The 19,093-nt window shown below is 45.4% G+C and overlaps 1 protein-coding gene across 3 annotated transcripts in view; it reads right to left on the minus strand.

Moving 5' to 3' along the window:
• The window catches only part of CEP89 (centrosomal protein 89), a 99,157-nt gene that overhangs the window by 42,774 nt on the left and 37,290 nt on the right, over nucleotides 1–19,093 (minus strand). For 2 of the 3 annotated variants that reach the window (XM_054464678.2, XM_063657495.1), the window contains 6 exons: nucleotides 17,486–17,704; nucleotides 15,464–15,606; nucleotides 10,695–10,745; nucleotides 9,954–10,037; nucleotides 7,214–7,317; nucleotides 2,034–2,149 (listed from right to left, as the gene is read on the minus strand). In XM_054464678.2, coding sequence (XP_054320653.1) covers nucleotides 2,034–2,149; nucleotides 7,214–7,317; nucleotides 9,954–10,037; nucleotides 10,695–10,745; nucleotides 15,464–15,606; nucleotides 17,486–17,704 — 717 coding nt within the window. Of the gene's footprint in view, nucleotides 1–1,589; nucleotides 1,622–2,033; nucleotides 2,150–7,213; nucleotides 7,318–9,953; nucleotides 10,038–10,694; nucleotides 10,746–15,463; nucleotides 15,607–17,485; nucleotides 17,705–19,093 lie in introns of all 3 variants that reach the window. The other variant, XM_063657494.1, reaches the window with a different exon arrangement.

Here is a 19,093-nt window from a genome sequence, read left to right on the forward strand (position 1 = left end):
GCTTGAGCCCAGGAGTTCAAGACTACAGTGAGCCGTGACTGGGCTACTGCACTCCAGCCTGGATGACACAGCGAGACCTTGTCTCCAAAAACAAAAACCAAAAAAGCCAAAAGAAATTACTATCTCTACATTAAGCACTCACTAAATATATACTTTTTAAAATAAAATCCACTATAATATTTTACCAAACATGATTCCAGTCTTCAAGGAACTGACTTTCCTAAGACTAAAGCCTTAAATCATACACAGGTGTGCAAGCACATGTCATAACGTTGTCCCTAAAGCTGCAAAATTTTCAAGATTTTTAAGGACATCAAACATGGCCAAACTAAGAACCGGATTTCTTATTTTCCTTCCCTTTCCTCATTAAACTTTTATTTTATGTCTTGTATCTAAAGTAAGTCATAAATATTTTCATCCTGTGTTACATGGTTGTATGTAATAATTCCCAAGCGTCTGATGACACTAGCACTTAGAGGTATTTATTATAGCATAAAACTGTACATCTCTCTACTCTATGAAAATATCTAATTGGTGGCTGGGCACAGTGGCTCACACCTGTAATCCTAGCATTTTGGGAGGCCAAGGTGGGTGGATCACTTGAGGTCAGTTCAAGACCAGCCTGGCCAACATGGTGAAACCCCCTCTACTGAAAATACAAAAATTAGCCGGGAGTGGTGGCGTGTGACTGTAATCCCAGCTACCCGGGAGGTTGAGGCAGGAGAATCGCTGGAACCTGGCAGGCGGAGGTTGCGGTGAGCCTAGATCACGCCACTGCACTCCAGTCTGGGCGACAGAGTGAGACTGTCTCAAAAAAAGAAAAAGAAAAGAAAATATCTAATTGGTCAAAGTGAATGGCTGTTTCTGGGCAATAGGAAAATAGCACAGGCAACTCACTGAATCATAGAGGTCAAAAGGTTTTCCCTGCCCCATATGACCAGAAATCCTCCTTCTGTTCAGATCTGGTACGTTCAAGAAAATTAAGCTCAGTAAATAGGAAACTAATGTCATCCCTAACCCTGAAAACAAAGATAAGAGGCTCTACAACTCTGTTTCCCCTCTCCTCTTAACAATGCCAGAGTAAAGGCAAATACTCCTGGGCCATGCAGGTCTCAGGAGAAATCACATGGAGGAAACTCCTGTGCACGTCTCTGGGAGATGCTCTCATCTTTAAACACGACCTGGTTCTCAGAAACAGGAAGTGCTAGCCCCGCAACTGCAGCAACAGCAGGGGCTGTTCATGGACCTGCCATGGTGTGGAAGGGGCTGCCATTCCAAAAGCAGCTGGAGAGGGGAAAACCTCCATCTGCTTCTCGGGGTGCCATGGCCTCATGCAAGATGGCTTGTGTTTCAGTTTCCCAGCCTATGCCATTCTTCACTAGGAAAGAAAAATCAGTAAAGCAAAGGGAAAAATGCCACTATCTTTTGTACTCATGAATTGTGGTTTTAAAGCAGAAGCGATGACTCTTAACCTGGCCCCCTTACAGTTGTGCACTGTCACAGACTGTGAAGCTCCTAGGGGTTGGAGGAATGCATGGGAAGAGATGGGAAGAGGGACACTCTCGGAAGGTGTCTGACGGAAATCTAACCTGCAGTGATGTCGCCTCCCAGGCCCGCAGCTCTGAAGGAAGGAAGGACACAGGGGAACTGTTTAGAAAGTGAATGGTTCTGCTTACACATCCAACAAACATCTGGGAAGAGACCCTGTGTTATTTCAGATGTTTACCTCACGTGATCGTTCCCATTTCTAAGGTACTATTTTACCCCAAAACCAGTTCTGCTGAGTCTAGCACTATCACCTACGAGTGATTTACAAATCCATGGGATGATGAGAGACACTGTGGAGTCTGAGATAGCAATCTATGCATTGAAGGTAATGACGTGGAAAGGTTATAAACAGCCACATTTCAGTCAAGAATGTAAAACATGACTTCTCTCATTTTCAATCGGGGCCCCTGGCAGGAGGGAGATAGAAGGGTAAAATGACAATAGTGACATCACCGCATGGCCAGTCCTCGCTGGAAGGACCTCACCTTCTTGGAGGCGCTCCTGGTGGCTGTCCTTGGCTTTCCTTTGCTGAATCTCCAACTGCTCCAGCAACAACTTGTTTTCCTCTAAAACCAGTTTTGCTTGAGTCTGAAGCTGACGCCTGCAATTGATTTACAAGATTAAATACTGTGATTCAGGTGCTGAATGGTTACAGAAACACTCTGGAATCTAAAAGGAAGCAATGGGTGCATTATAGGTAATGAATATCAAGCCACGTCTTCATGTTAAACATATTAACACAGCAGCAAATCCTGCCATTTGCAGTCAGTTGGGGAAGGACAGCCACGAAGTCTGAATTATGGACTGCTTCAGAAATGCTTTCAGATGTAAAATTTCAAACATGTACAGAAGTAAAGAGGATAGAGTAGGAGACTCCCTGTGCACAACACCCAGCTTGAACAGTCACTAAATGGCTGATGAGGTTTCATCTGTATAAACCTCTAGTCCTGCCACCCACTATATTATTCTGAAGCCCATATGGAACATGTTTAAAGAATTTAGAAAGTTCCCATTTCAATTTTAAAATACTCCTTTGTAATCAGTAGCATATTTGAAAAAAACAAAAAAACAAAAAAACAAAAAAAAACCTGACTCTGTTAGCAGGCTTTGAAATGGTTTCTTTCTTTTTTTTTTTTTTTTTTGAGACAGAGACTCGCTCTGTCTCCCAGGCTGGAGTGCAGTGGTGCGATCTCGGCTCACTGCAAGCTCTGCCTCCCAGGTTCACACCATTCTCCTGCCTCAGCCTCCCAAGTAGCTGGGACTACAGATGCCCGCCACCATGCCTGGCTAATTTTTTTGTATTTTTAGTAGAAACAGGGTTTCACCATGTTAGCCAGGATGGTCTCGATCTCCTGACTTCGTGATCTGCCCGCCTCAGCCTCCCAAAGTGCTGGGATTATAAGCATGAGCCACCTCATCCGGCCGAAATGGTTTCTTAGAACTGTATGAATCTGCCCCAGGCTTCCTCTCAGCACAAGCAAATCCTCTCCTTCCAGTGCGATGTAAATCCCAGCCCAGCTCAGCCCTCAAGATCGCAAATTCTGATTAGAATGAGCTGAAGGGACCTTAGAAATCATCTAGTGAAATGCTGACCACCCAAAGTACACTGGGTGGTAAGTTTACTTACTAAAGCAGTAAATAATCTCAATTTTCCACCTGAAACCCTACAGGTGAGGAGGAGGAAGGAGAGAGACAAGATGAAAGGAGTCAGGCTGTAACAATGGTGTGGCCCCAACAGTGGTGTGCACTGGCTCCTGGGCACTGTGGGGGTGCCTCTTGCCTGCTACCAGCACCCATGGAGTGGGCTGCCATGCTGTCGGGAGGGGGCTCACCCAAAACTGGTCTGTGCTAGCCTCCTCATTCCCGCCACAAACTGGGCAGCTCCATGATGGTCTGTTTTATGTTTTAGACTTATTTATTTATTTATTTATTTAGAGATAGGGTCTCACTCTGTTGCCCAGGCTGGAGTGCAGTGGTGAGATCTTGGCCCACTGCAACCTCCACCTCAGCTTCCTGAGTATCTGGGATTACAGGCATGCATCACCACACCAAGCTAATTTTTGTATTAGTATTTTTCGGTAGAGACAGGGTTTCACCATGTTGGCCAGCCTGGTCTCGAACTCCTGACCTCAGGTGATCCCCCTGCCTCGGCCTCCCAAAGTGCTGGGATTACAGGCGTGAGAGCCACCATGCCTGGCCGTGTTTTGGACTAATTTATAAGACTTTTTCTTTATTTGTTCATTCATTCATTTGTTTACTCCTTCCTTCCTCCCTCCATTCATTTCACTTTTTATTTTTTAGAAACAGGGTCTTGCTCTGTCACCCAGGCAGGACAGGAGTACAGTGGCACCATCAGAGCTCACTGTAGCCTTGAATTCCTGGGCTTAACCAATCCTCCTGCTTCAGCCTTCTGAATAGCTAGGACTACAGGTGCATGCCATCACGCCCAGCTAATTTTTAATTTTTTTTTTTTGAGACAAGGTCTTGTTCTGTCACCTAGGCTGGTGCACAGTGGTGTGATCCTAGCTCACTGCAGCCCCGAACTCTTGGCCTCAAGTGCTCCTCCCACCTTGGCCTCCCAAAGCATTAGGACTACAGCGTGAGCCACGGAGCCTGAGCCATTTCTTTTTAAAATGCAAGGGATCAATCCCCCCATTCCTAAAAAAAGTTCAAAATCTCAGATTTGGTTTAACACTCCCTCTTATTTTGTTTTATTTATTTATTTATTTTATTATCATCTGAGACACGGTCTCACTCTGTTGCCCAGGCTGGAGTGCAGTGGCACGATCTAGGCTCACTGCAGCCTCCGCCTCCTGGGTTCAAGTGATTCTCCTGCCTCAGCCTCCTGAGTAGCTGGGATTACAGGCGTGCACCACCACGCCTGGCTATTTTTTATATTTTTAGTAGAGATACAGTTTCACCATGTTGGCCACACTGGTCTGAAACTCCTGGCCTCAACTGATCCTTCTGCCTCAGTCTCCCAAAGTGCTGGGATTATAGGCGTGAGCCACTGCGCCCAGCCTCCCTCTTATTTTATAGAGAAAGAAACAGACCCATTAAGCCTGAGGTTACCCAGTGATTTAGGGGAAGTTAGGAAAAGAAATATACAAAATTTAGTTGCACCCCAGAAGTTCATTGAGAAATTACTGGCAACCAAGCAGAAAGCATCTGCTGGGCCAGGTGTGGTGGCTCACGCCTGTAATCCCAGCACTTTGGGAGGACGAGGCGGGCAGATCACCTGAGGTCAGGAGTTGGAGACTAGTCTATCCAACGTGGGGAAACCTCGTCTCTACTAAAAATCAAAAAAAAAATTAGCCAGGCATGGTGGTGGGCGCCTGTAATCCCAGCTACTCAGAAGGCTGAGGCAGGAGAATCACTTGAACCCGGGAGGTGGAGGTTTCAGTGAGTCCAGATCGCGCCACTGCAATTCAGCCTGGGCAGCAGAGCAAGACTCTGTCTCAAAAAGAAAGAAAGAAAGAAAGCGTCTGCTGAAGTGTGAAGTCCGTGTACCGAGTGCTGCGTGCAGGTTTAGCAGCTGTGCAGGTGTGCAGGTACCGAGAGCAGCAAGGAGGTCTGCCCACCAAGTATGATGCTCCAGAGCCCAGAGACCCTCCTGCAGCTGGAGGGCAGTGAATTCAAAGTAAGGGGTTGGCAGCCAGGGAGGCCCTGAGCAAGCCTAACATTCTCCCCATGCTGGTGTGGGCCATCACACTAGAGCAAAGGGCAGATTTCAAATCCCAACAAACGCAGGATTAGGGAACACTGCGGGGCTATGGATTTGAAAGCAGGGCCTGCCTTCCTTTCCTTTGTTTCGCGGATTTTATTTTAAGGAAATGCAGACAAGTTGCATTTGTGGCTATATACAAGACTAGGGAAGGAATCTGGGGTTCCAGAATCTGACAAGGTCTCTTGAGCCCCAGCCTGGCTAAGCTGCTTTCCAGGCCACTGTTCAAGGAGGGTGCGAGGGGAGAGACACTAGGAACCCTGACGGAAGAAAATCCAAGCTCAGCCGGGGAGGTCACAGAGCACCAAGACCCAGGAGTTGCCTGAGCCCGTCCTACCTGACGCATTGGTGACCACAAAATCAGGGAGAGCCAATGGTAAGAATGCTGTTGACTCAATTCCAGATTTTTAAACATCACATATAGAAAATACTTCATTTTTTCCAGGGATGTTAAGACATTTGAAAACACTAAATATAACATAGCTACTCAAAGTGAGTAATTTTTGTTTTCTTAGTCCTGCCTGGATATTGCTTTTAGGCTTTTCAAGACATGTACTTTCTCTAATTCAGTTAACAGGCATTTGCTGTTGCTGTGTTATATGTGGGGCCACACACAAAAATGAGCAGGACATTGGTTCCTGCCCCTGAGGAGTTCACAAAGGAGAAGATGGAGGCAGATGTGGAGGCAGACAGGATAGGCAGGCACAGTGTGGCAGGTACTGGGACAGGGCATGTGTTTAGGGCTACATCAGAACCGGAGACAAGGGGCCGGGTGCAGTGGCTCAAGCCTGCAATCCCAGCACTTTGGGAAGCCAACATGGGAGGATCACTGGAACCTAAGAGTTCGAGACCAGCCTGGGTAACCCAGTGAGACTCTGTATCTACAAAAAATTTTTAAAAATGGCTGGGCATGGTAGCGCACACCTGTAGTCCCAGCTACTTGGGAGGTTGAGGTGGGAGGATGGCTTGAGCCCAGGAGGTTGAGGCTGCAGTGAGCTATGACTGAGCCACTGCACTCCAGCCTGGGTGACAGAGTGAGACCCTAACTCTAAAAAAACATAAGAAACAGAGACGCCAGGCGCAGTGGCTCACGCCTATAATCCCAGCACTTTGGGAGGCCAAGGTGGGCAGATCACATGAGGTCAGGGGTTTGAGACCAGCCTGGCCAACATGGTGAAACCCCATCTCTCCTAAAAATACAAAAATTAGCTGGGCGTGGTGGCACATGCCTGTAATCCCAGCTACTCGGGAGGCTGAGGCAGGAGAATCGCTTGAATCCAGGAGGCAGAGGTTGCAGTGAGCCGAGATCACGCCATTGCACTCCAGCCTGGGCAACACAGCAAGACTCTGTCTCAAAAAAAAAAAGAAAAGAAACAGAGACAAGGGAGCAATAATGGCCTCTCCTGAAGGCAGCACTATAGACAAGTGCCATTACAGTAGGACCCTAGAGAATGAGGAGTGCAGAAGGGGCTTTCGGAGGAAGGACAGACTGGAAGTGGGGCAACCTCAGTTGTCAGGGAACCTGCCAGGGCAGGCGGATGGAAGCTGGTCGTGCAGGCCTCATGAGCTTTTTGTTTTGGGAGGCCATTTTGAGCTTTCTGTTCTCAAGCCCTGGGAGCCATTGTTGGGGCCTAAGAAGGGATGAGACTCCAGGTCTGAGATGGAAAAATCACCCTAGAAAAATACCAACTCAGAAAATAAAAAGCAGAAAGCAACTATATTTCAGGTTTGAGAACCTACTTAGAATTTTAAAAGTCATCTTGAAAATGTAAGTTTAGAATAATTTATTAGGGTTTTATCGTACCTTATTAATTTCTTAGAAACTCTCCCTTAAAATATTTTAGTTAAGAATGTAATTATGTATTTGATAATTTTATAACATATTTTCCTATTACCATTTGTTTTAAATTAGCAAAAGAGCAGAAACACAATGCCACTTGCCATTCCTCACTGGTAACAGCACTACTCTTATTTAACTCTTGGTGCAATTCTTCATTTTCTTTCACCACTTCTTGGACTCGCATCCTAAACATTCTCATTTCCTCCTGAAATAAAATGTACGTAAATTATAACACACACATACCCACGCATCTATATTTCTCAGTTCTGGTGCTGCTGCTGTGGCTAAAATCAAATGGTAACAGCCATTTAGCAAGGGCCAGCCTTCAACTCTCAGTACCAGCACCAGTGGTGCCTGCTCTCAGGGAGCTTACGGTCTAGTGAGAAAGCACTAGGACCAAATGCAAGGCCAAGTACAAGAGGCAAAGAACCTCGGCTTTCGAGTATTAGATTCCTAATTTGCTAACGTTGTTCTATAACTGCCGAGTACTGATAGAAAAGACAGAGATGCCCATCAACGCTGACATTTTTCCTTTGATTGAAGACGCAGGAGAATAAATCGGAGGTTTTTAATATAAAAAATAAGACCTTTTCATCCTTAATTAAAGCTATATTTGGTGGGGAAGGGGTTAGTTAGTGTGGGAGTTGGAGGAAGCTCTTTTTTTTTTTTTTTTTTTTTTTTGAGACAGGGTCTCGCTCTGTCGCCCAGGCTGGAGTGCAGTAGTGCAATCACAGCTCACTGCAGCCTCAACCTCCTAGGCTCAAGCGATCCTCCCACCTCAGCTTCCCAAGTACCTGTACTACCATGCCTGGCTAATTTTTGTATAGATGACGTTTCGCCATGTTACTCAAGGCTGCTCTTGAACTCCTAGGCTCAAGCAATCTTCCTGCCTCAGACTCCCAAAATGCTGGGATTACAGTCATGAGTCACCACGTCCAGCCAAGGCTCTTAGTTTTGTCCATGACAACCATGAGAAAGTGTCTTACTAGCGTCATCAGTCTGCAGAGCTTCATTGGCCATTAGCTGCAACACGAGGTCTGTCGCTGGGCCAGTTTTGATGCTTAACAGTCTATGTCTGTTTCAGCTCCCAACAGTCTGTGTGTGTGACACTTCAGCTGAGCCTCCTCCATCAGGGCTTTTCCAGCTTCCGTGTCCTGAGCTGTCCTTTGGTGAGAATCTGAGGTGCCAATATTTACTCTGGTGTGCCTCTAAAATATTCTACTCCCAGCTGTCAGATGTTTATGGCTACACCCTTTTAACTTAAAGCAGCACTGCCAAGTAACTTCTCCTCTCATCTCTCCACCCAGACACACTCACTCACTGCTGGCAGTCCATGTGACTCTTTTTTGGAACAGGGGTCAGGCAAACTAAAGCGTGCAAACTAGCTGCCTGTTTTTATAAATAAAGTTTTATTAGAACATGGCCTCGCCCATTATTTACATGTTATCCTCAGCTGCTTTCATGTTGCAACAGCAGGGCTGAGCAGGTGCAAACAGAAACTGCATGGCCTCCAAAGCCTAAAGTACTTATTAACTGGCCCTTGACAGAAAGTGTGTGCTGACCCTGATTTAGAAGGAGCACCAAAAAAATAATATTATTAGTTATTAGGATTGTTATATATTCAATTAGTACAAGATTCATTCATGCTCTTAGAAAATTAAGCATCCAACACTAAGTCTAAATGAAAAGGATTAAAATTCCTTTCCATGGGACATGGACACGGGACAGCATCACTGACGAGGAACAAGCTGGGAGCCTCTTAAAGGACCCTCCCAGCTCAGGATCCCAGAACAACCAACATTTCTTTCGCTGGATCCTTCCAATTTCAGGAATCTATATGGACACTTAAATGAGGAACCCAGAGGAATGCAGGAGGCACAGGAGGCATCTACAACACCTGCACAGGCTTGGCCTCCTGAGGTTAGAACGAGCTCCGCTGCGCGAAGTCATTCCCACAAAACGGCGGTGGACAAGGCAGAAATGGATAAAAACCTCACTTCTCCATTTCCAACAGCTCAGGAATCAGACTTCCCTGGGGTCAGCTCATCCTAGAATTAAGAAGCATCTAAGTTTGCCCAAAACATCTCCAGCCTTTCCTTCCCATGTCTGCCCAAATAGCCCTTTTTTTTTTTTTTTTTTTTTTTTTTGAGACGGAGTCTGGCCCCATTGCCAGGCTGGAGTGCAGTGATGCAATCTCGGCTCACTGCAATGTCCAACTCCCTGGTTCAAGCTATTCTCCTGCCTCAGCCTCCCGAGTAGCTGGGATTACAGGCACGTGCCACCACATCAGCTAATTTTTGTATTTTTAGTAGAGACAGGGTTTCACCATGTTGGCCAGGCTGGTCTCGGACTCCTGACCTCATGTGATCCACCCGCCTTCGGCCTCCCAAAGTGCTCAGATTACAAGTGTGAGCCACCGCGCCCGGCCCAAATAGCCCTTCTAATGGTGGTATTTGCAGCTGCAGAGTACCAGGAAAGAAGCACTTCCCCCCTGCTGTCTTCCCTGCACCCCAAGATCTCAGCCCATATGGGCTGGCTGTCCAGAAAGCCATGGCTTCTCATGCAGCACTGCTCTGACCCTCCATACCTCTCCCCTCACTCCCTATCCACCCCTCCTGCTCTGCCAATCACTCCTTACTTCTTCCCCTCTTTCTTCTTTCCCTCCCTCCCTCCCTCCATCCCACCCTGCCACACTCCTTCCTTCCTCCTTTTTGTCCTCTAATAAACATTTGGTTATCTATAATATGCTGGGTATACCTACATTCAAAATGTTTCTATAAAATTTGAAGCAGTCCTATATTTTTATAAATCTTGTCTCTTCTGAGACATTTGCCAGCCTACCTTGAGGGTGGCATTCAGCTCGTCCTTCTCTTTCATTATATCTTCATAAGCCAGCAACAACGGTGACAGGTACTTTATATCCAACTGAAGATAGAGAGTAAAGGAAGATTAATATATTTCTTACATCCAAACACAACCAGCAAATTTTTAAATGGCAAGAAGTTACACTTTTTTTAAATGGTTTCTTCGGTTGCTGTTGTTACTGTTTTTTAAGGACCCTCCCAGCTCAGGATCCCAGAACAACCAACATTTCTCTCCTTGGATCCTTCCAATTTCAGGGTATATGGCCACTTAAATGAGGAACCCAGAGGCATGCAGGAGGCACAGGAGTCATCTACAACACCTGCACAGGCTTGGCCTCCTGCGGTTAGAATGAGCTCCGTTGCCCGAAGCCATTCCCACTCTGCCGCCCAGGCTCGCGTGCAGTGGCACGATCTCAGCTCACTGCAACCTAAACCTCCCGGGTTCAAGTGATTCTCCTGCCTCAGCCTCCCAAGTAGCTGGGACTATAGGCACGCACCATCACGCCCAGCTAACTTTTGTATTTTTAGTAGAGACAGGGTTTCACCATGTTGGCCAGGCTGGTCTTGAACTCTTGACCTCAACTGATCCACCCGCCTCAGCCTTCCAAAGTGCTGGGATTACAGACATGAGCCACCGCGCCTGGCCTGAAATGGTTTTTAATATCTATGCAAATATAGCCTGAAAATATGGGCCTGAAATTAAATAACTTTCACTTACCAACCAGGGTGGTATAGGGCCCTTGGATGGGAGGCCTTCAATATTTAAGCTCTAAGAACAAAACATGTATTGAAGACAAGTTAAACAACACTTCCTTTTAATTTTCAAGTCTTAGATATTCTTAATCTAGACTGGGCATTGCCCATCTATGCATTTAACTGTCTATCCATCTGCCTACCCACCCACCTACCCACCCACCCAACCATCCATTCATCCATTCATCCATCCATCCACCCATCCACTCTCCCATACACCTACCCATCTATCTATCTATCTATATGTATATATGTATATATGAGAGAAATATTTTTTCTGAAATGTTTGAGAGTAATTTGCAGATATAATGCCCCCTTTCATCTAAATACTTGTATTTCCTAAAAACAAAAACATTCATTTACTTAACCACAGTACTGTCAAGAAAATCAGGAAATCAACACTGATAACAATGCTATTTTCATATATATATATATAACTGCTCCTTGCAGAGCAGGGGTACCCCATAGGCAGTGTGCCTAGAGTAGCCTATAATACTATTTTCTAACCTAACCTATATGTTATCTTCAAATTTCATCTATTTTACCACTAACGTTCTTTTCTGATCAAGGATCCAATTCTGGGTCACATGTTGCATTTAGCTGTCAAGTCTTTTATGTCCTTTTTTTTTTTTTTTTTTCTCTGAGACAGGGTCTCATTCTGTCACCCAGGCTGGAGTGCAGTGGGAAGATCATGGCTCAGTGCAACTTCTGCCTCCTGGGTTCAAGCAATCCTCCCCGCTTAGCCTCCTGAGCAGCTCAGACTACAAGCATGTGCCAGCACACCTGGCTGATTTTTGTATTTTTTGTTGAAATGGGGTTTCACCATGTTGCCCAGGCTGGTCTTGAACTCCTGGGCTGAAGTGATTCTCCTGCCTCAGCTTCCCACAGTGCTGGGACTGCAAGTGTGAGCCAGCACACTTGGCCTTTTTTTGAGACAGAGTCTCACTCTGTTGCACAGGCTGGAGTACAGTGGTATGATCTTGGCTCACTGTAACCTCTGCCTCCCGGGCTCAAGCGATTCTCATGCCTCAGCCTCCCGAGTAGCTGGGACTACAGGTGTGTGCCATCACACCTGGCTAATTTTTGTATTTTTAGTAGAGGCAGGGTTTCACCATATTGGCCAGGCTGGTCTCGAACTCCTGACCTCAAGTAATCCACCCACCTCAGCCTCCCAAAGTGTTGGGATTATAGGTGTGAGTAACTGCACCTGGCCTCCAGCCCTTTTTAGTCTTTTATTTATTTATTTATTTTATTTATTTATTTTTTGAGACAGTCTCGCTCTTTCGCCCAGTCCAGAGTGCAGTGGCACTATCTTGGCTCACTGCAAGCTCCACCTCCCAGGTTCACGCCATTCTCCTGCCTCAGCCTCCCGAGTAGCTGGGACTACAGGCGACTGCCACCACATCCAGCTAATTTTTTGTATTTTTAGTAGAGATGGGGTTTCACCGTGTTAGCCAGGATGGTCTCGATCTCCTGACCTTGTGATCTGCCTGCCTTGGCCTCCCAAAGTGCTGAGATTACAGGCGTGAGCCACCGTGCCCGGCCCTTTTTAGTCTTTTAAAATCTGGAACATATCTAGTGACTGTTTTCACTGGATATAGAACTTTTTAATGTCACATTGTTGAGTGTCTGGATTCTGTTATCTTCCTTTAAAGAGTACTGGTTTCTTTTCCTTCCGCCCTTCCTTCCTCCCTCCTCTCTCTCTCTCTCTCTTTCTTTCAGCTCCTAAGTTGCTTGTGGATCACCTTCATGCTTCTGAGGGTTGTTTTTTCACCCTGGTCATGGTAAGTCTGTAGTAACCTTTCCCAAAAAACTCTTTTAGCCATACGTCTCAGGCATGGCCCTCCTGGGCTCTTGACTCAATGCAAGGTCTCTCCATTGCAGCTGGGCAGAACTCAAAGGTTCCCGGTGCTGTGTGAGCTCTGGGAACCATGCAGCTCACAGCTCCCTGTTCTTATTTTCTGCCCAGTATCTTGGAGTCTCATCCTACACATGTGCAGGGTGATATTCTACAAGACTCCAAGGAGCCCCATGCAGATTTATATAAGTAGCTCTTTCTCTCCAGGACTCCATTCTTTCTGGTATTCTTGCCCCACAAATTCTAGTCTCCTCAGCTTCCCCAGACTCTCATCTCTGTTGAACTCAGGGAAGGGCTCAGCTCAGGCCCTTCCTCCCTGCTCTGTGATCTGAGACTGCCTCCAGACACAAAGCAGATCACAGGCTCATCTATTTATCCTGCTGCTCTTGAGGGTCATAGGCCGGTACTGCCTGCTGTTTGACATCTGTAAACATTTGCATTACATATTCTGTCTGGTTTTCTATTTGTTTAGAGTAGGAGGGAAAATCTAGTACAGAATCAATGGCCTAGACAAAATAATTATGTATTTCACAAAAGCTTTCCAATGTGAACACCTTAATATCTATGTAATGACTCACTCACTCTGCAAACATTGGCAACTCGCTAAGTCATTATGGACACTGCAACGCAACCCTTATTTTCAAGGATTCTATGACCTAGGAACAGAAATAAATTCCACTAACACAAATGAACATGATATACAAAAATAGTATAGGGTAGAATGCTGTAAGTGCCTTATGAGTGATTACAAACAAAAGTCTGCAATGGTTTAAAAGAGAGAGCGGGCCGGGCATGGTGGCTCGTGCCTATAATCCCAGCACTTTGGGAGGCTGAGGAGGGTGGATCATTTGAGATGAGGAGTTTGAGACCAACCTGGCCAAAGTGGTGAAACCCCATCTCTACTAAAAATACAAAAATTAGCTGGGTGCAGTGGAACACACCTGTAATCCCAGCCACTCAGGAGGCTGAGAAACAAGAATCACTTGAACCCGGGAGGTAGAGGTTGCAGTGAGCTGAGATTGTGCTGCTGCACTCCAGCCTGGGCGACATAGAGAGACTGTGTCTGAAAAAAAAAAGAGAGAGAGATCAATCACTTCTGGCTGGGGTGATCAGGGAAGACTGTCATGGAGAACATGGCATTTGCACAGGGCAGAAGACAACATGGGAGGAGGCTGTCCCTGGGCCTGTCTGCCTGCCCCATGGTCCTGCAGAAAGCAAGCAAGTTTTGAATTATAGGACCCCAAGAACTTTATTTGTTTTTGTTTAAAAGTTAGTATTACGTTAAGTGAAAGAAATCAGTCACACAAAGTCATGTCTTGTATGATTTCATTTTTATGAAATGTTCAGAACAGGCAAGTTCATAGAGACAGAAAATAGATTAGTGGTTACCAGGGGCTGAGCTGGAGGAAGTGGGCAGCAGGGGAACATAGGGAGTGATTCCCAACAGGTATGACACTTCCTTTTTTTTTTTTGAGACAGAGTCTCACTCTCTCTGTCACCCAGGCTGGAGGCTGGAGTGCAGTGGCATGATCTTGGCTCACTGCTGCAACCTCTGCCTCCCAGGTTCAAGCGATTCTCCTGCCTCAGCCTCCCAAGTAGCTGGGATCACAGGTGCGCGCGACCACGCCTGGCTAATTTTTTTGTATTTTTAGTATAGATGGGAATTCACCATGTTGGTCAGGCTGGTCTCAAACGTCTGACTTCAAATGATCCGCCCAACTCAGCCTCCCAAAGTGCTGGGATTACAGGTGTGAGCCACCATGCCCAGCCAACATTTATTTATTTAACAAAAGTGCTCTAAAATTGATTGTGGTGATGGCTGCATAATTCTGTGACTACAGTAAAAACCACTAAATGGTACACTTTTAAAATGGGTATGAATTGGATGGTGTGAATTATATTTCAAAGCTGTTATTAAAAAAAAAAAAAAGTGAAACGTAAGCCCTCCTTCAAAAAGCAACTCAGAAGCCCATGAGGCCTGAACTCCCAGGAGCCACGGGAGAACACTGTGTGCCTCCCCACCCTCTACCCCAGCAAGAGCCCAGCCAGCGGTGCCTCCCTCTCCTGTGTCCACAGTGTCACTCACATCTTCACAGCCCCAAGTTCTGTAAGAGTAAGGACCTGAGCGTTGGTTCATCTGGCACTCCTCTCAGCATCTCACGCAGTGACCTGCTCAGTTAGAGTGTGTGGAGTTGGACTCTGCAACTGCTCTTATAACTGAAAACTCTGCTTTCCTTTCCAAGTTAATGCACTGACAACAGCTGCAACTTTCAGGAACGTGACTGAGAAGGGAGCAGCCAACACAGACTTTCATTCTCTTACTTTTGTTATTTTTTTTTTTAATTTTTGAGACAGTGTCTTGCTTTGTCGCCCAGGCTGGAGTGCAGTGGCATGATCTCAGCTCACTTCACCCTCGACCTCCCATGCTCAAGAGATCCTCTTGCCTCAGCCTGCTGAGTAGCTGGGGCTACAGGTGTGTGCCACCACGCTCAGCTAATTTTTTTAAATTTTTTATTTGTAGAGACTAAGTCTCGCTATGTCGCCCAGGATGGTCTCAAACTCCAGACCTCAAGCAATTCTCCCGCCTCAGCCTCTGAAAGTGCTGGGATTACAGGCACGAGCCACCTCATCCGGCCTGTTTTACTTTGTACACTTCTGTATTGTCCCAATGTTTTACAGTCTTTATTGCCTTTATTCCGAGGAAGAAGGAAGGGAAAGAGGCAAGAAACAGAATGGTCCTTAGAAACATTGTGCCTTGGACAGAGCTTTTCTTACATCAAACTATAATAAATAAGAACCTCTTAAGATTGGAAATCAATTCAACAGTAAAGGCTAAAAAAATCTGAAAAGCTGATTTTCACAATCGGAAACATTACCTCTTCCTTGGACAAATGCCTGAATTTTGTCTGATATCGACTGAGTTCTACATTCAAACGATGGACAGTCATTTTCAATCCATCATTTTCATCCACCAGTTCTTGAGCTTGTTTTCGCAGATAAAGTAATTCAGGTGCAGCAACTAGGGAAAAAAAATTAATATTATACTATAAGAAGTAATGTCCAATTTATCCAGATTTTATTTAAATTGCAAATCGTTTGCTTTTCCCCCCTTTCACGCTCAGAGGCAATGAACTGTGTGTTGTGTGTCTGTGTGTGTATGTGTGTCTATGTGTGTGTGAATGAATAAAAGTTACAACGTTTTTTAACACTGAATAGTTAACGCTATATTGGAAGTTTGTGGAAGTTTTTGCATGTACAATAAAGTAAAATAAAAATTTCAAGTTGGAAAGGAATAGTCATTGTTTCAGATGACATAAGAATATGTGCTTTGAAAAATCATATAGACGCCGGGTGCGGTGGCTCACGCCTGTAATCTCACCACTTTGGGAGGCCAAGGCGGGTGGATCACGAGGTCAGGAGATCGAGACCATCCTGGCTAACACGGTGAAACCCCGTCTCTACTAAATATACAAAAAATTATGCGGGCGTAGTGGCGGGTGCCTATATTCCCAGCTACTTGGGAGGCTGAGGCAGAAAAATGGCGTGAACCCAGGGGGTGGAGCTTGCAGTGAGCCGAGATCATGCCACTGCACTCCAGCCTGGGCAACAGAGGGAGACTCCATCTCAAAAAAAAAAAAAAAGAAAAGGAAAAATCATATAGAATACATGGAAAATGTATTAGAGCTAATAACCTTCCCACATAATAGCAATGTCCTATTAGAAAACAAAACAAAATAGATCCCACAAGGTAACAGCACAAATAATATATAGTATCTAAAAATAAATGTGCCTAAGATAAGAATTATGCAGGGTCTATATGAAAAAAACTGACACCACCTTACTTAAAGCTATATTAGTTTTATATAAATAGAAAAAGGTATAGAGAAAATATTGGTGAATATTTATATAACCTTAGAGTTAAAAATGACTTAATACCAACAGTGTAAGTCATAAAAGAAAAACATTTTATAGATTTATCCCAATTATCAACAAATTAAGAAAATATTACACCTATGACAAAAGGATAAAATCTTTCATATGTAAGGAGTTCCTGCAAATCAATAAAAAGAAGTCAAGTGTCTCATTGTAAAGTGAGCAACTTGGCCATGCATAGTGGCTCATATCTAAAATCCCAGTGCTTTGAGCAGCCAAGGAGGAAAAATCCTTGAGTCCAGGAGTTTGAGACCAGCCTGGGCAACACAACGAGGCCTCATTGCTATAAAAAAAAAAATTAAAAAAAAAAAACTTAGCCAGGCATGATGGCGTTCACCTTTAGTCCCAGCTACTTGGGAGGCTGAGGTGGAAGGATCACTGAAGCCCAGGAGTTCAAGGTTATAGTGAGCTCTGACCACCCCACTGTACTCCAACCTAGGTGACAAGAGTGGAATGCTGTCTCTAAAAAATAAATAAATAAAATGGGCAGCTTTATGAAAGAAAAAGAAAATGACCTGCAAAGATATGAAAAAATATTCAAGTTCATCAATAATAACAGAAATACAAATTAAAATACTATTTCTTTTTTTAACCTATAAAATTAGCAAGGAAAATATAATCATTGATAAGTCTATGGTAAAGGACGAGTTTTTATATGCGTCTCTTGGTGATAAAAACTGAAGTGAAATATATGTAAACTAAGCATCAAGTTCCAAAAGAAGTATTGGAATCTCTTTGTTTTGTTTTTGTAAATTCAGCTTCTTTCCAACCTGAGGAATTTCTTTAGTGTAATAATGATATAGCAGATGAAATCAAATCTCAACAAACAGAAGGATATTAACAAAAAAACCTGAAATATTACAACATAAATTACCAACACAAATATCACAACATAAATATTAACTCTCAAAATAATTGAGTGAAGTCCTGCTCGTTCCTCTAATAAAGGCAATGTCCGTCCCCACCTTCCTGTGAAGATGCCTTCTCAGCCTCTTTGAGCTTTCTCTTCTCTTTTTCCATTCCCTTAAGTTTTAACTGTAGTTCTTTCATTGCTTGTTTCATTGTGTTTAGTTCAAGGGTAAGGCTTTGATTCGTATTGTTTAGGTGCATATTTTCTTCTTTTAATGCCTCAAACTTTTCTCTGGTTATTTCTGTATATCTTTGACGTGCTCTACCAGTTACATCTGAAAAGGTTCAGGGGAAGAGTTTTACAATGTTAATTGATGTTGACAATGTTACATCAAAATCACCTGGCTTTGTTCCAAAAACCACATCAGGCCTGGTGCCATGTTCTTTGGTCCCTGGGAAGGGAGTGGCTTGTACAGGAAACAGTAAGTGGCCTGATGAAGTCACAGCAGGTGGCAGGAAGAGAGGTACTAAGGGGAGGCCAGAAAGGGAGGCCAGAGCTGAAGGAGGCCATGCCCATTGTGATGTGGCATGAAAAGTTCATCTTGCAGGGCAGCAGGAGCCAGCAGGGCTTTCAAGCAGAGGTGTGAGAAGGAAGAGGCCAGCAGGGAAGAAGGCTGGTTAGAATGAGGCCTAGCCCAGCAGCCGAGGGGCAGCACTAGAGTGGGGACACAGAGAAAAGGACACATGAGAGCAGGACTCAGGGGCTGGTGACTGGCTGGGTGCAGGCAGTGAGAGAGAAGCAGACCCAGGATGACCACCCAGGTCTGTGTCTGGCAGCTGCTCCCCCAGATGAGGAGCACACTGTGAAGAGCAGGTGGGGATGGAAGACAAGGGGAGGCAGGCTTGGGTTGGGACACAGGCCCAGAGTCCCACGGGCAGCCTCTGCTGGGGAGACTGATGAGCCACTGGCCTGTGGGCAGCACCTGAAGGCACCAGGGTGAGGAGAAAACCGAGGTCACGTAGGACCTTAAGAAGGAAGAGCAAGAAAGAGGGGTGGAAACCAGCGCTGTTCCACAGGGAGATGTGCTCCGAAAAGTCACAGGAGGTGAGGCTTCCATGGGCCCCTGGCCAGCACACTTCCCAGGGGAGGGAGAGGCGGAAGCAGAGCTTCCACACAGACAAGGGCAGGATGGCTGGTGGCTCCAGAGAGCCTGGCCCGACCTCTGACACACACACATCCAATCCCTAACATGCGAAAGGTGAGGCTCAGAAATGGGAAACTCCACAGCTACACAGAAACAAGGGAACCCTGAGAAATCCCAGAGATAAAACAGTTGAGATGAGACTGAAGATGGATGCCACAGCCTGAAATGTGCCAAGAGAGGGCAGCTAGAAAATGGGGGGGGGGGGGGGGGGTGGCTCCAGGGATACACCTTGCCCTGGTAGGAGTGGAGACACAAAGTGGCCTAGAAAGAGCTGATGAGGCTGGGCCTGGTGGCTCGCACTTGCAATCCCAGCACTTTGGGAAGCTGAGGCAGGAAGATTGCTTGAGGCCAGGAGTTCGAGACCGGCCTGAGCAACATAGCAAGAGCCCATCTCTACAAAAATCAATCAATCAATAAAATTATATTTAAAAAGAAGCAGCTTGAAACAGCTGATGAGCTGTTGAGTTAGATAACCAGAGTGGGAATAGCAAGGGGTTAACCCTCCTGACCCAGGCAGCA

This window comes from Pongo pygmaeus, chromosome 20 (genome assembly GCF_028885625.2).
Source record: "Pongo pygmaeus isolate AG05252 chromosome 20, NHGRI_mPonPyg2-v2.0_pri, whole genome shotgun sequence".
In the NCBI taxonomy this organism is placed as follows: Eukaryota; Metazoa; Chordata; class Mammalia; order Primates; family Hominidae; genus Pongo; species Pongo pygmaeus.